General features: G+C 39.5%; 1 protein-coding gene across 2 annotated transcripts; it reads right to left on the bottom strand.

The window, feature by feature from the left end:
• Positions 1 to 73: 73 nt before the first annotated feature.
• Positions 74 to 13,369, bottom strand: edem3 (ER degradation enhancer, mannosidase alpha-like 3). 2 transcript variants are annotated; one of them, XM_044128661.1, is made up of 21 exons: positions 12,429 to 13,369; positions 12,290 to 12,335; positions 12,095 to 12,195; positions 10,925 to 10,964; positions 10,337 to 10,449; positions 10,020 to 10,173; positions 9,506 to 9,640; positions 7,660 to 7,765; positions 7,354 to 7,451; positions 6,663 to 6,788; positions 6,487 to 6,570; positions 5,615 to 5,698; positions 5,292 to 5,416; positions 4,897 to 5,068; positions 4,662 to 4,807; positions 3,881 to 4,025; positions 3,509 to 3,700; positions 2,564 to 2,729; positions 2,065 to 2,250; positions 1,693 to 1,740; positions 74 to 905 (listed from the first exon to the last, which is right to left on the bottom strand). In XM_044128661.1, exons 1-21 carry the CDS (start codon positions 12,515 to 12,517, stop codon positions 550 to 552), a joined length of 2,712 nt encoding a protein of 903 aa, XP_043984596.1. In that variant the 5' UTR covers positions 12,518 to 13,369; the 3' UTR covers positions 74 to 549. The 2 variants fall into 2 exon arrangements, with proteins under 2 accessions (XP_043984596.1, XP_043984597.1); XM_044128662.1 differs by lacking the exon at positions 1,693 to 1,740 and having other exon boundaries at positions 12,429 to 13,367.
• Positions 13,370 to 13,564: the final 195 nt, after the last annotated feature.

The raw sequence follows: 13,564 nt of genomic DNA, 5'->3' as shown, positions 1-13,564 counted from the left end.
TGTCAGACATACAACCATAAAAATATATTTATCTTACCAATCTTCCCCCATAATATATATATATATATATATATTTATTCTAATGAAAGTCTGTGATCAGCCCCCAAAATCAAAACATTGAATGTTAAATCACATGTAATCTGCACTTTCAAATAGAATCAGTTGGTCAATGGATTTACTACTGAGAAGGAAGTTCAACTGAGTAAAAATGGTCAGAAATGCATAGACAGGAAAAACAAGAGTAGGAAGAAACAGATTGGAAAATACAGCACAGTTACGTATAGTTTCAAGCAATCTGGTCCGAGTCATTAAAAAACAAAAGAACGCACAGACAGAAATTGTTTCGGAAAGGGAGGTAAGATCCATGGTCTCTTAACTCATTATCTACCAAATGACTCCCACAGTTACAGCCAGGGTTGCTGCCTTTGAAGGTAAAACCTTTCGCAGAGGGTCAAATAAACCTTTTAAGACAGCTCCCTCTGTGTGAATGTCCCATCTCCTCTCCCTACACAGCCCACAGTTAAAGAGCAAATATGTGTCTAACGACTGTCAGAGCTCATCCTTCTCCATCTGCTTGAAAGCCTCCAAGTCTTCCCGCCAATCAGCCAGCAGCTCATCCACTGACTGGCTGCTGGAGTCCGTGTCGCCTCGAGGCTCTTCCGTCTTCTCAGAGTCTCTCTCCTCTTTAGGCTGAGCCGCTTCCGCCTGTGGATCTACGGCTTTTTCCTCCTCTTCTTTTATGACTTCCGCTGCAGGACTTACCTCCTCCCGAGCAGGAGAAACTTCCTCAGGAGCCGATTGATCCAACTCCTCTGTGGTCATTTGCGACTGGCTAACAGGTTCAAATGAAGTGGGAGTCGTTGCCTCGGTTTGACAGTCCTCCTCCTCTTCTTGCACACCCACACCTAGGGAGGAAGCGCGGATGTGAGATGAGGCGTTTTGCATAAAAATGCGTACAAGTAACATACAATGTGTCTTTTTCTGCCAGTAATCCACACATGCTTCCATTCCAGGTCAAAAATAGAACAGTTTTTATAAAGAGGCTGTCAACTCAAACAGCATGGTGCTGATCGTGAGTCATGTTTCCTGCAGGATATAGCCTTCCTCACATAGCTGTGCAGCCAAACTGAGAGCCAACTGATAAATGGGGGGGCGGAGGGGGGGAAGCACTGTGAATTTTTAACTAAAGCTGGCAGGAGTGTTTTGTCCTGATTCTAAAAATACAGCTGATTGTAACTGAGTTTAAGAAGCAGTTTTCACTTTTAAATAAATAACACTCAGTACGACAGCAACAACTACAGCTTCTGACTGTGGTCAGGGCGCAGATGGATACAGACAGGAATCACCAACGCTGATTTCCAAATCCTACACCAATTTCATTTCACATTTTTATTACACTCAAATATCCAGGCAACCCATTCGTTGATGAAGGGAGGAACGAAGGGAGGAAGAATGGATGCATAGGTAAAAGAAATGAATGGATGGACAGACGGATGGACAGATACATGGATGGATGCTTCTGTTTTCAGGTTATGATCATGACTGATCTGGGTTTGTTCAGCCAGTTTCATATTAATTATAAACACCAAAAACTGACATATCAGTTTATATGGATATATGGATGCAAACTTTCCAATTCAACTTGGAGGAGAGGAACAGACAAAGAAAGTGGGAAAAGAAGAGATTACTTACTGCCCTCAATCAGGCTCCCAGGAAGAGGTTTACCTTTGAATATGGCTGCTGCTCATCAATAGGAGTGAAGGCAGCAAGTAAGGAACGGAAAACAAGTAGAAGGAAAAAAAGGTAAGGTTACAAGAAATAGTGGAAAAAAATAATCAGAAAAAGACTTGGATATGAGGTGATGAATCTGCTCCACCATGTCTCGTTATAACTGCAGGTGGTGGGTGCCTTTGAATAAATCCCTAAATCATTTACACCCCATGTTTTGTTTTGTTTTGTTTTACACAGCTAAACACATAATGAGGCTGGAGCACAGTGATGTGATCAGACCTGTAATGAGCGAGATGTGAAGTTTGGGGCTCAAGAGAAGGAATATTGTCACACCTCTGTCTCTGGCTTTGTCGCTCAGCAACACCTCCACCTCTCTGTACTCCTTCAGTGCCTCCAGCAGGATGTTCCCCTCCTTATGAAACAGGAAGAGGAGGGGCAGCGTGATGTCGTCCGTGCTGCGGCCGTCTCCGGCCATCTGGAACAGAGGAGCCGTGTCGCTGCTGCTGCCTTCGTTGTCATCTGAAAGCGAAAACACAAGTTAGTGAGGCACAGCTTTACCAAACCATATGCTTTTTAAAATTTTACTGCACTTATTAAAGCACTCTTATATTAAAAAGGAAATATATAACCCTTACTGAAAATGTCATAAATATACAAGGAAGCTTAATAAAGCCCTGTTGTTCCCACAAAGCTCTGTTTAAAGGCTAAGCCATTATGTCGGGTGGAGCGGCCTACCAGACTGGATGTCTTCAAAGTTAATCCAGTTATTGCTCACTAATTTAGTCACAGAGTATTCAGCATCTGTCTCGGGCAGCTTGCTGTCCGCACTGACCGATGACTATGCCTCCGATGGCGCCGGCCCTCTGGATGTTCCGGGCCTTCTCTGCAAACATGCACTGACCGCGCTGCAGCAAGGCGATGTGGCCCTGGACGTACTCGCCGTTGGTGATCTCGCTGCAGCCGCTGTACGGCTCGGCCACAGTCACGAAGCCTCGCACCTGCACGAAACACGAAAAGAGCCCAGCTAAAGCACGCGATGTCAAATAAAGTACAAGCATCTCTCTAAGTGTGACATATTTTGCAAAAGCAAACCCACAAACCTCATGTCATGTATGAGAATTTTATGATATGGAGTAATAATTGAAGTGTGATGTGCATTATATTGTCATAGCGTTGTATTTTCTTGTAATTGTGTCATTTTCCTTCCATTTTAAAGTTAATGCACTAATTTGTGTTGATTCTCGTCTTAAAGTAAAACAAAAACAAAACATATCTATCTAGTTATCTATCCGTCCCTCCTTTTCTTTCTCTCTCTATATAAATATATAAATACATATAAAAGTAATTGATTATTTTATAGACTATTCTGACAATTAATTGATTTATTGCATTTAAAAAATTGCCACGTTCTGCAAAAAGAATTAAGCCTTTTTATTCAATGATAGAAATATATTAGATACAGATAAACAAATAGCTCAAATCTCATTTTTTTAATAAAAAAATAAACAATAAATAAACAAAATAAACATTTTGTGGCTTAAAATATATATAAAATATATGAAAAATCAACCAATTGCTTTTGGTATAGTACATTGACTTCTGTGTGAAGGGGCAGACTATGTATGATTTATCTTTCATCAAACTACTCCAACTACAGTTTTGGCTTATTTACTGCTCGGAATGTTGTTGTTTTTCGTTCAAGTAATGGAAAATAACAAAAACCAAACTAAAAACAGGGAAACATTTATTTACACCTTTGGCAGACAGAAAAACTTACCCCTGTGGAACTTTTGGAGAGGTCGGTGCCAAACTGCGCCGGTCCCGCAGTCAGCACCACTCTACCAAAGAACGGATGGGAGACGATCTGGATGGCTCTGGGAGGCAGCTGCTCCTTCTGCTGCTGGCTCGACAGCTCCATCATCTCCTGCATGAAACGCACCCCGTCCTCTGCTGCTACCGCGCTCACAGCCTAAGTGTAGGTGCGACAGAGTGGGAGAGGAGACAGCCGTCGTTAAAGGATTCAGCCAGGAAGACGGCAAAAATAACAGAGGTGTGATACAATTCTATCTGCCAGGAGTAAACGGATAAACTGTACGCTAGCTTTAATTGGAATCAGCTATCTGCTGTGTCTTCTTGCTGCAGTGTTAACCTGTGTAGCATGCTGGACCAGCTGCACCCTGCCGTCTTTCAGGTGGATGAGACTGACTCCCATCCGTCGAAGCAGCTCCAGATGTTCGGGGTTGTTCGCCATAAAGTCCTGAGCCCTCAGGGGAGGACGACCCATTCCAGGTTCCCTAAAAGGGAGTAAAGGATAAATGATAAAATGAATATTTACTTCTATATTACGAGGCCTGACACGACAACAAGTACTGCTGGACAATAAATTGTCCCAGAAATTGTTGCAATAAACGATTGTATTGTTGATCATTATATTTTCAACTAATATAATAATAATAATGGCTTATTAAAGCAAGCATGCCTACTTAAAGATAAGCATAAAGCATTCATTTCTAAAGAACATTTACACTGGAACTAGAAGATATTTTAAACATCCAAAAACAAAGAAATGCAAAGCGACAATAATTAAAGTGGATTATAAAGTCTCTGTAATCGAAATTGTATTTCAGGAAACAATCATTCAGCTTAGATGGGAAAAACAGGAAAAGGTGGCGGAGGGTCGTAGTGGATGCCCAATGTTAGTATTGTATCTGAAAATGCCAGCTTTTAAAGTGGGACATCTCTTAAACGACTGCTGTCCAATTTTCATTTCTAATTTATCATGCAATTAATTCATTTATTGCTTACTGTGACAGGGTTATATGGGAAACATTAATGCTATTATAACAGGAGCAGAAAAAGAGTGATGCAGCTAACACAGTAACCCAATATGAGCAGGGCCAGGAGCCGGTTCAACCTGTACGTTTGCATACCTGTACGGGGCAGGACGGGGACAGCTCTTGTCGACGGCACTTCGAATTGGTTCTCTTAGGCTGCGAGGAAAGGCAGGGTCGGGAAACAGGAGCCGGGTGTTGGGACACGTCCAGTCAAAGTTGGAGTCATCCAGCTCCTCATCAGACTGAAATGTCGACAAAGGCCTTGCCATTACTGGTGGCGCGGCGATGCTTCCGTCAAAGTTTCTGTGATTTTACATATTCTTTAAGTTACCGTTTTGTTTGAGGGAATGGATGAGGTGTTAGGAGCCGTAGAGAGAGACAGGGGCAGTAAGTGAGCCTCAGTTGTGAAGACGTAGTCTTCCACATCAAAGGGAATGTCTTCTGCCTCAGCAAACAGCAGGAAGAGGTATTTAAACATCTCGGCAAGGAAAAACGAGTCCATTCTGAAAAGAAACAAACGGGGTGTGAAGCATAAAGCAGGATCTAGTTCCTTGAACTACAATTTGCTTGCAGCACAATAACCACAATTGGATATCATAAATACCCCTTGATAAGTATTGTCATACAAATAATAGTCATATCTAAATATTGTAACCACTTCTATTCAGTTTATTGTCATTGCAAAAAAAACAAACAAACAAAAAACGTGAATCTGTTTGGACTTACCGGTCTTCGTGGCTCCCAGTGCGCACATCCTTCATAGCAGCAAAACCGCAAGGAACCCGAGCAAAGCGGTTGAGGTTGTCCAGGATGGTGCGTCCTGCCTCCAGGTAGTAAGGGTCTCCTGTGGCCTGGTGGAAATGGGAGGAAACAAGTTGGGAAAAGTCAGTATATCAGCTGTGGAAGCTGCTCCAGTTGAGCACAGTCTTAGGAAAACATTTTTTCTTTGCTGCTTGAGGTGGAGTAAATCACAAAAATGATGCATGGTAATAGATATTTCCCTCAGGGAAGCGAAAACACAGCACTAAGGCAGTCGTTTGGTAAATCACCTTGTAAAGGAAGTAGGTGCTCTCGGCGAATTCAGGCCTCAAGGGATGCTGAGCCCAGTGCACCCTGAAGTCAGTAGTGAAGGCCTGAGGACGGACAGTGGAGGGTGCAGCGGTCAGCACAGTAAAGAGAATGAGACCGGTAGATGAAACTGCAACATACACTCAGAAAGTTGGATGGTCACGTCTCGATAGACCTGCAGTTTAGTCGTATTCTTTGCATTTTATGATGATGAATTGTACAGATCTCTGTAAGATATTGAAAGCTGGGGATATTGCTTCATGAATACAAAAACGCAGTGATGGTAATAACGAGTTTCCCGTTTGCAATTCCATCTGTTTAGTGTTGATTTATTGAAGCACATATATGACTTAATGGTAAACATTAAAATAGATATCCTAACATTTCATTAAGAGGGGTTTATCTACATCAATTCAGCATATCAAAGGATATGCTCAAAGAAACATGGCAGTCGCAGCATCACACTGTGAGGACTCTTTATTTTCAAACTGATTATTTTCACATTTGTCTTTTCAAAAATGTTGTGAGGACAATGAATCGTTTCTTTTCCCTTCACAATTTTGTACTTGAATCCTAAACGAAATACACAGAGATTTATGGGTATTATATGATGAAATGTGACTGAAGGTTAGTGAGTGCAAGACACTGTTCCTTGCCTGTTCACATAATCTGCGGATAATCAGCAGAGGTTTATTTTAGAGTTGGGTTTCTGGCTTTCTAAATGGGCTCGTGCAATAAGAGCTGCTTTCCTGAACAGGTCAGCCTGCGCAGGCCGCAAGTGATAACTCGATTCTTTCATTTGAGGCAGCATTCGAAACCAGCACGCAGTGCCTGACGGAGTGAAGCAGATTACCTCTGGGAGGAAGTTGTGTTTTTTGGTAACTTGGTACAACATCTCATGAGTCTCGATCGCAGGACGGATATCTCCCTTCAACACCTGAAACACACGCAACGTATATCATGTCGATGAAACGCCAAAAGACCTAAAAGACGACCTGATCTATTCGGCAGAACGGGTTCGAGTCGGACCTGAAGTCCAGGGAAGAAGGCCAGCAGAGAGTCCATCCAGGTGCGAGCAGGAAGCAGGGGTTTGTGGATGTGGACGTCCAGCAGCAGAGGAGGCTGGCTGATGTACTTCATAATGGATGCATAGTGCTACATGGGAGGTGTGAAGGAGAAATGGAATATTGAAAGAGAATACATGGAGTATGAAGATGAACATTCACAGACTAATTTTAACGCCCTTAAAATTGCGACGTTAAGCCTTCCCTGCTTCATTAAATATTTCATCCTAAGTAAAAACTAATCAATAAGAAATGTATTATTCACTAAGAGCTTAATGCTGGAAAACCAATACTGTTTGATTGGGCATGACAAACATCTGTCTACAGGTTTACTTTGAATCAAATTTTCCAATCACATTACTGAAAAATAATACAGAAGAGGGAAAACTCTCACATCAGACCACTAAAACTCTTCTCACATTGGATAAATGGATGTGTTCATGAACCTTCACATCACTCATTATACAAAGCAGATCGATAGATTATGTCTGGGACCTTAAAAGCAGGGTGAGGAAAATTATTTAGGACCTGAGAGAGAAGCTTAAAAGCATGGCATTGCGTCAGTATGTGTGGGATGCTCTTATGACAAAATGTTCTGAGGATAGAGGAGGAATCGATTTACTCAACGGTGTGTGTGCATGTGTGTGTGCCCTCACGATATTAAAACGCTGCAGAAACAGGTCATCTCCCAGGAGGATGTAGGCCTTTAGCAGGTATTCATAGTACGAGTCTATTCCAGCTCCGACTCCGCTGTCTGCAAGAAAAAGGCAGCTTTCAAAGGGATTTTCAATGCAAGATACAAAAATCATGAAGGAAGGTCGTCTGTTTGTGCTCATCCGACCTTTAACTTTCTCAAAGCAACTCAAATCTTTAATCTGCTTTTTAATTTACCAGAAAGCTAAACCTTTCCTCTATGACTAGTCTGCAACTCAGTCCCATCCCCACACTCAGTATCATCTCACCTCTCCTGACCCACTCTCCTGAGTGGATGTTGATGGTCGTTCCCACCAGGTTGCTGTTTCTCTGCCTCTTCTCCCACAGAAAGTCCAGCGCCCTCCGAGCATGGTCCTGTCAGCGCGTGAAGAATAAGTTACTATAAATCCAAAATCTACAGCAGATCTCTGCTGTGAATGAATTACCGACTGACTAAAGTGCTTGTTCAGCAGTTTACTGCCGCACCACGGAAATTAATCAGTCAACGGCCGAAACAACAAAATAGTCTGCCTAGCAAAAGTATGCATACCTTGAACTTTTTCACTATTTATGTTACAATTAGGGATGCAACTAATGATTATTTTAGTAATTTATTATTCTGTCAATTATTTCAACGATTAATCAGATCAAAGAATTGGCACTTTCAGCAGATATTTCTTTTTGACTATCATACAAAAATTGAAATACAATAAAAGATGCATTTACATGAACTCAATTCCTTTTTTTTAATAAGAAAAGGAACATATCATTAAGAAACTGCAATAACGTAGTATTCCTTCAGTGTAAGCTTGATAATTTGGAGCAAAACTAATTATCTGTAGATGAAATAAAACTTCCTACATTGCACAGTTGTACAGTTTTGTTTTATTTATTACACTGACCATGTTGTTCATTCAGTAAATACCCTTTTTTTACTCTGCGTATTCCAGTATAACAGACTGCTAAATTAGTTGACGAATATTTCGACAATTGATTCATCACAATTTATCTGATTAATAGTTTCAGCTATAGTTGCAATCACAAACTTTAAAAGTATATTGTTTAGATTTTATGTAACCAACCATCACAAGGTAGTACATAACTGGCAAGTAAAGAAATAACTGATGGAAGGTTTTCATTTTTTATGACTAAAGACAAAACAGTCTAACCTCTCAGTTCTTCAAACATTTGTATTCAACTGCCTTCTTCTGATAGTCCTAAATTAAATCCATTGCTTTGGAACAGCAGCTGTAAGTCGTGTGCTCTGCTTGCAACAAGTCGCGTTGGTCAAAGCCAACAGAAATTTTGGTGGCGGTTCAAAACAGACAGAGGACAAGATGCTGCTTGAGTGTTATTAGTAACACCTGCAGTATTTGTTTTTCCAACTGCACTACGTGAAGTCAAATATTTGCTGTGAAAAATGCGTCTGCATTTAAGCAAACAACTGCACCCAAGACAGTCAGGAGTTCCGAGAAGTTTTTTTATTATTATTATTTCTGAGTGGGTGCTTGTGTGCTTTCATTAATTTGTTTCATACAAGTTACTGTTCTTTTTGTTCTTTTTTTGCTTTACTCTGAATTATGTAAGCTGCAATATTTTTGTTCATTCTTTGAGAGTTTGAGTGCAAGTCAAACCTAAAACTTTAGAAAATGTATCTTACGCAACTAAATCTAGAACTTATGCTAATATGCACTGCTACGTAATAAAGGTCATTTTGTTCAGCAGCTGCCAATTTTCAGATTTCAGATTTACGAAGGCATATTTCCTAATTATTGGGTGTGATTAGGGTGAAAATAAGTACAATCTGGGTAAAACTGTATTAAGTTTCAACAGATAGCTTATTTCCGTCTTATTTCATAATCTCCTGCGAACATGATATTATAGAAGCTGCGTTACATAAAGGGTGCAGCTTTTCAGTGCTGCCTGTGCAAATATCTATTCCGCACGTCATAAACTTGTGTATCCATTACCATCATAAAACAACATTACATAAGGTCATTTCGTGTGTTCTATTAATAAGACCAGTTTCTTACTCAAATTAGTGTTTAAGTGGGTTTGTGGGGATTTTATGGGTTGGATATCATGCGTAACATTTTCATGAATATTAACTTGTACCTCAAACACAGGGTCCCCAGTGAAGCGGCTTAAGGCAGCAAACTCCAGGATCATGGTGCCCGCGCACGCCGTGCAGGTGTCCGTTTCTGTACCGGTTCTCGTCTCTGGACCCCTGACGCCATGCTTCAAGTTTATCTTGTAATCAAAAAAAAAAAAAAATAATAATAATAATAATAATGATAATTAAGAAAAGGCTTTCAAGACTCCACACAGAAGCAAGTCAACCGCGAAGATGTGTTTAGAGTTACAGCAGCTGTGGTCTGTGAAGCGAAGTGGAAAATGCAAATAAGTTTTGAATAGAGACAGATCTCCATGCAAATGTAGATAAAGGAGCATTTCAAAATGTTACTTTTGGAGTGAATTACCAACTACTTCCAACACAGATTATCATTACTGCTTTATGGAGCCGTTATCTAATAATCACAAAAAGATTTCTTTTTTGTTATCCACTATCATGCTGTAATAAAAACTGCAAAATTCTCCCTTCATGAAAGTGAATGACAGTGAATCTCACCCTGGGATAAGGCAGGCCGCTGCTGGTGTTAAAGGCTGGCAGTAGTCGCAGTCCCAAGTCTTTGGCCATATGCAGGAGCTCGTCTTGGTACCACTGCATGTGCCGTCCTCCGTCCTTCAGCATCACAGCCATAGAATGACCACCAAGAAGACCCCTGTGGGACCACAGTTAAAAATCAGTACAATAGAAGCCGCTGCCTCTTCAGTTTTGTATTTGACATCCACTGTTTAAAATATTCAGTTCTGCAATAATTTCAAATAAATAACGCAACAGAATTTTCTTCTTTAATGTGCATAGGCAGACCAATCGATTCTCACCCAAGGACTCGAATGTTGGTTTCAAAGACGGACACCACGATGTCATTGTCCAGTCGCACATCAGACAAGACTCTCCTCACTGCGGCTTCAAACTCTGTCGTCTTGTTCAGGAGCTGCAGAAATAACCCAAAATCACCCTTAGTTACAGACCTAAAGACAGTATAAAGTTCAGTTTAAAAAACTCTGAGAAACTAGCAGGATTTGAATTCTGCTGAATGTGTAATTTATGATTGCTTTGATCAATTTTGTTACATGTAAAATACCACGATTATTAAGAAATGGCTTATTTTGAATATTATTTCCTTTTAACCAGACTTTTAGGATAAAACATATTCACACTGGGTTTTGCCCACTCTTTATATTTATCTAAATTTTATATTTGGATAAATATAAAAATTTGGGGGATTATTATTATTTTTTTGTATAGAATTACTGCTCCATTCTAATACAGTTTTTGTTTAAATTTCACAGTAGGTATTCTTATGCAAAAAAAAAATCCTGCAATACTCAAACAGTTTTCCAATTAATTTGCTAAATTTTTATCACGTAAGGTTACCAAATATTAACAACATAAGAAACAATACTCACCACCAAAGTATCCAAGGTGTCTATTAGCGTCAAAGAAAACCTGGCAGATAAAGCAACACACATTTAAAAAAAAGAAAGTCAATGAGTGCTTTTGTTCAAATGGCAAATAAAAAGTTTACTTTATTTTATAACTGCATTTTATAGTATGTATTGCAATGACAATTAAAAACGTTATTTGAAATTCATCGACTTGTTGCCATACATCTCAAATTAAAATTAACTCTTTTTATTTAAAATGACGCTTCACTACAATAGTCACATCTAGTAGAGCAACTGAACTGCCAACTATTTTAATGATTTATTTATTTTATGTATGTTTTGTTTTTTGTTTTTTAAACAAAGCATACAAGTAGCCAGCAGGACAAGAGAAAATGTACATACAAACCCAAGAACAAAGTAAAAAGCTGCCAAGCTTCACAAGACAGTTGAAATTAAATTATATTTTGAAAAGTAAACCCAACTTTTAACGATGATCTCAAGGAATGAACAGAGAGAAAATTGCTTAAAAAAATAAGAATTCCCAACATGCTGTTAGTTTCAGGGTTTTGCAAGCGTCAACACTGAAGTGTTTATCATTATTATCAAAGCATGACTAATTCATTAAGCGCTATTTTTTCCATGATAAAATAAAACAACAAAGTAATAGCTCATCTCTATGTCACCCTTATCATTGCAATCTAGCCAAAACACAAAAATAACACCTATATAAGCTTTGCCTGAAATAAAACACGTAAAAGGGACATTATAATTTTAGTTTCAGATCTGAATCTCATGTAAAGTGGTAGAACCTGTCTTCATTTTCTGTGCTTCACAAAGATTTCCTCATCATCTCATGTTCATCCAACCGTTCAAACGCAAATTAAACTCTTCTTTGTTGCATTTAGGAAACATCAAACTTTATTATATCGCAACATTATTTCTGCATTTTACTCCCACATTACCGCTCTTTTTATATTAAATAATTTTTCTGACTGTACTTTTCCAGATAAGTTCCAATGCTTTTCTTAATCAGTTAAACTATAAAAAAAAAAGCATGCCAAGTGTATAGAGATTCTATCCAAATTTGCAGCTTGCGAGCAAACAAGCTAGACCCTGGGGGACCATATCGGCATCACTGTTTCCATTAAAACAATGAAGGCCAAGGGGCAGCAAAGGCAGAATGCCACCTACTTCCCAAGCGCATCATCCACATCTCCTCGACTGGGTTCAAGGCCACGTACTCTCCCTCTGCAAGTCAGAGGCATCAGCTCGTCTGCTGGGTATGCATGGTCCTAGAATAAACACAAACATTCCTTGAACTCCATGCCACACACTTCATACTTTACTGTTTTTGAAAGGTGGTAATAAAGTAGGACCAAACCTTACCATATAATTCTGATATGCATGGTCAAACATCTCTACCACTTGGTTCCTTTGACAAAACCACAAATATTAGCGAAATTCTGCAGGATTAAACAGCTTTATTTTATTTTTTCATACAACAATCAGTGTTCCTGTAACTTACCTAAACTTTTGTTTCTCTTCCCGTGACATAGCCCCTCCATAAGTCCATAATGCTCCGAAGAGCATCAACAGGCACAAAACAGGCGGCATGTTGTGATGTGTTGAGATGATCGCAGCAATGTGCACTCAGCTGCAGTTTATGTTAAATATTTAGTCATTACCACTGTTCTAATCCAAATGGACACCATGGCACCTTTCAAGCACATCTAAGTACCCTCGTGTCTTCGTAAATTTCAGCTACCAACAACTAAGTGCAATCGGAAAGCTGGGAAGAACGGTGTTTCTATAAAGTAATAAAGAAGAGAGGCGGAGCAGTGCAAGCAGTTTCAGGTCCTGTTTGCCTTTCCAAGCTGTCACCTGAACCCATGCGACAAGTAAGAGACCGACTTTCATACACCGCATTCAAGCAGACCCACTCAGTTAAATGAAGCCAAATATGACATTGACAACCATGGTTCGGTATACAAAGAAATAATCTAATCTCTTAGTAATTTAGGCCAACGATAAAAACATAAATGCGTACCGCGTTCTTTTTGGTATCTTTATAACCGTTAAGCTTCACTTATACCAAATAAGATTAATCAAATAATTCAAAAACCATACCAAATAAAGCCAGGGAGTCCTATTAGTACAAGTTCCCATTGTCAGCGAGTTAGCATTTAAAGAAACTAGTTGATTATTTCCTCCGCTTGACAGTATTTCGTCTTTCGTCAGCAGCCGAGCACTTGTCAGAGCTTAATTAGCTAGCTATGCTAATAAAGAACCGTAGTAATGACAACAGCTTTATATGGAATACTAAACATATTGAAAATAAGCGTCCACGTTGTTAAACTGTGAAGCTGGTCCGTGTCGTTTGGAATATAAAGTGAGTAAATGCACCGAGTACAAGGATTCCGCTCAGAAACTAGCCGTCTTCCTAACCGGATACTACTCCGAAAGAAACGTCAACAACATCCGTTTTGTTATTTTTACCCCCGAGCTTAGTTTTTCAGGCGTAATTTTACTTTAGCCACATTCACAATCCTCATCATAATTTCAACATAAACTCATAGTTTTTAAACTTCAAAATGTTGTGTTTTTTTTAACTTTATATATATGGGTCTATTTGGGCAAACCGCTTAAGCGGAAGCTATGCCT

Source organism: Gambusia affinis, linkage group LG10 (genome assembly GCF_019740435.1).
Source record: "Gambusia affinis linkage group LG10, SWU_Gaff_1.0, whole genome shotgun sequence".
In the NCBI taxonomy this organism is placed as follows: Eukaryota; Metazoa; Chordata; class Actinopteri; order Cyprinodontiformes; family Poeciliidae; genus Gambusia; species Gambusia affinis.
Note: the sequence above shows the minus strand (reverse complement) of the source record. Positions and strands in the feature narration are given on the sequence as shown.

Bases quoted from the DNA above. Each gene is read 5' to 3' on its own strand.
- edem3 (XM_044128661.1), bottom strand. From the start codon at position 12,517: ATGCCGCCTGTTTTGTGCCTGTTGATGCTCTTCGGAGCATTATGGACT. The intron at 10,174-10,336 runs GTGAGAATCGAT...GTGGTCCCACAG, and splicing joins ACCAACATTCGAGTCCTTGG to GGGTCTTCTTGGTGGTCATT. The intron at 2,730-3,508 runs GTAAGTTTTTCT...TGTTTCGTGCAG, and splicing joins TCTCCAAAAGTTCCACAGGG to GTGCGAGGCTTCGTGACTGT.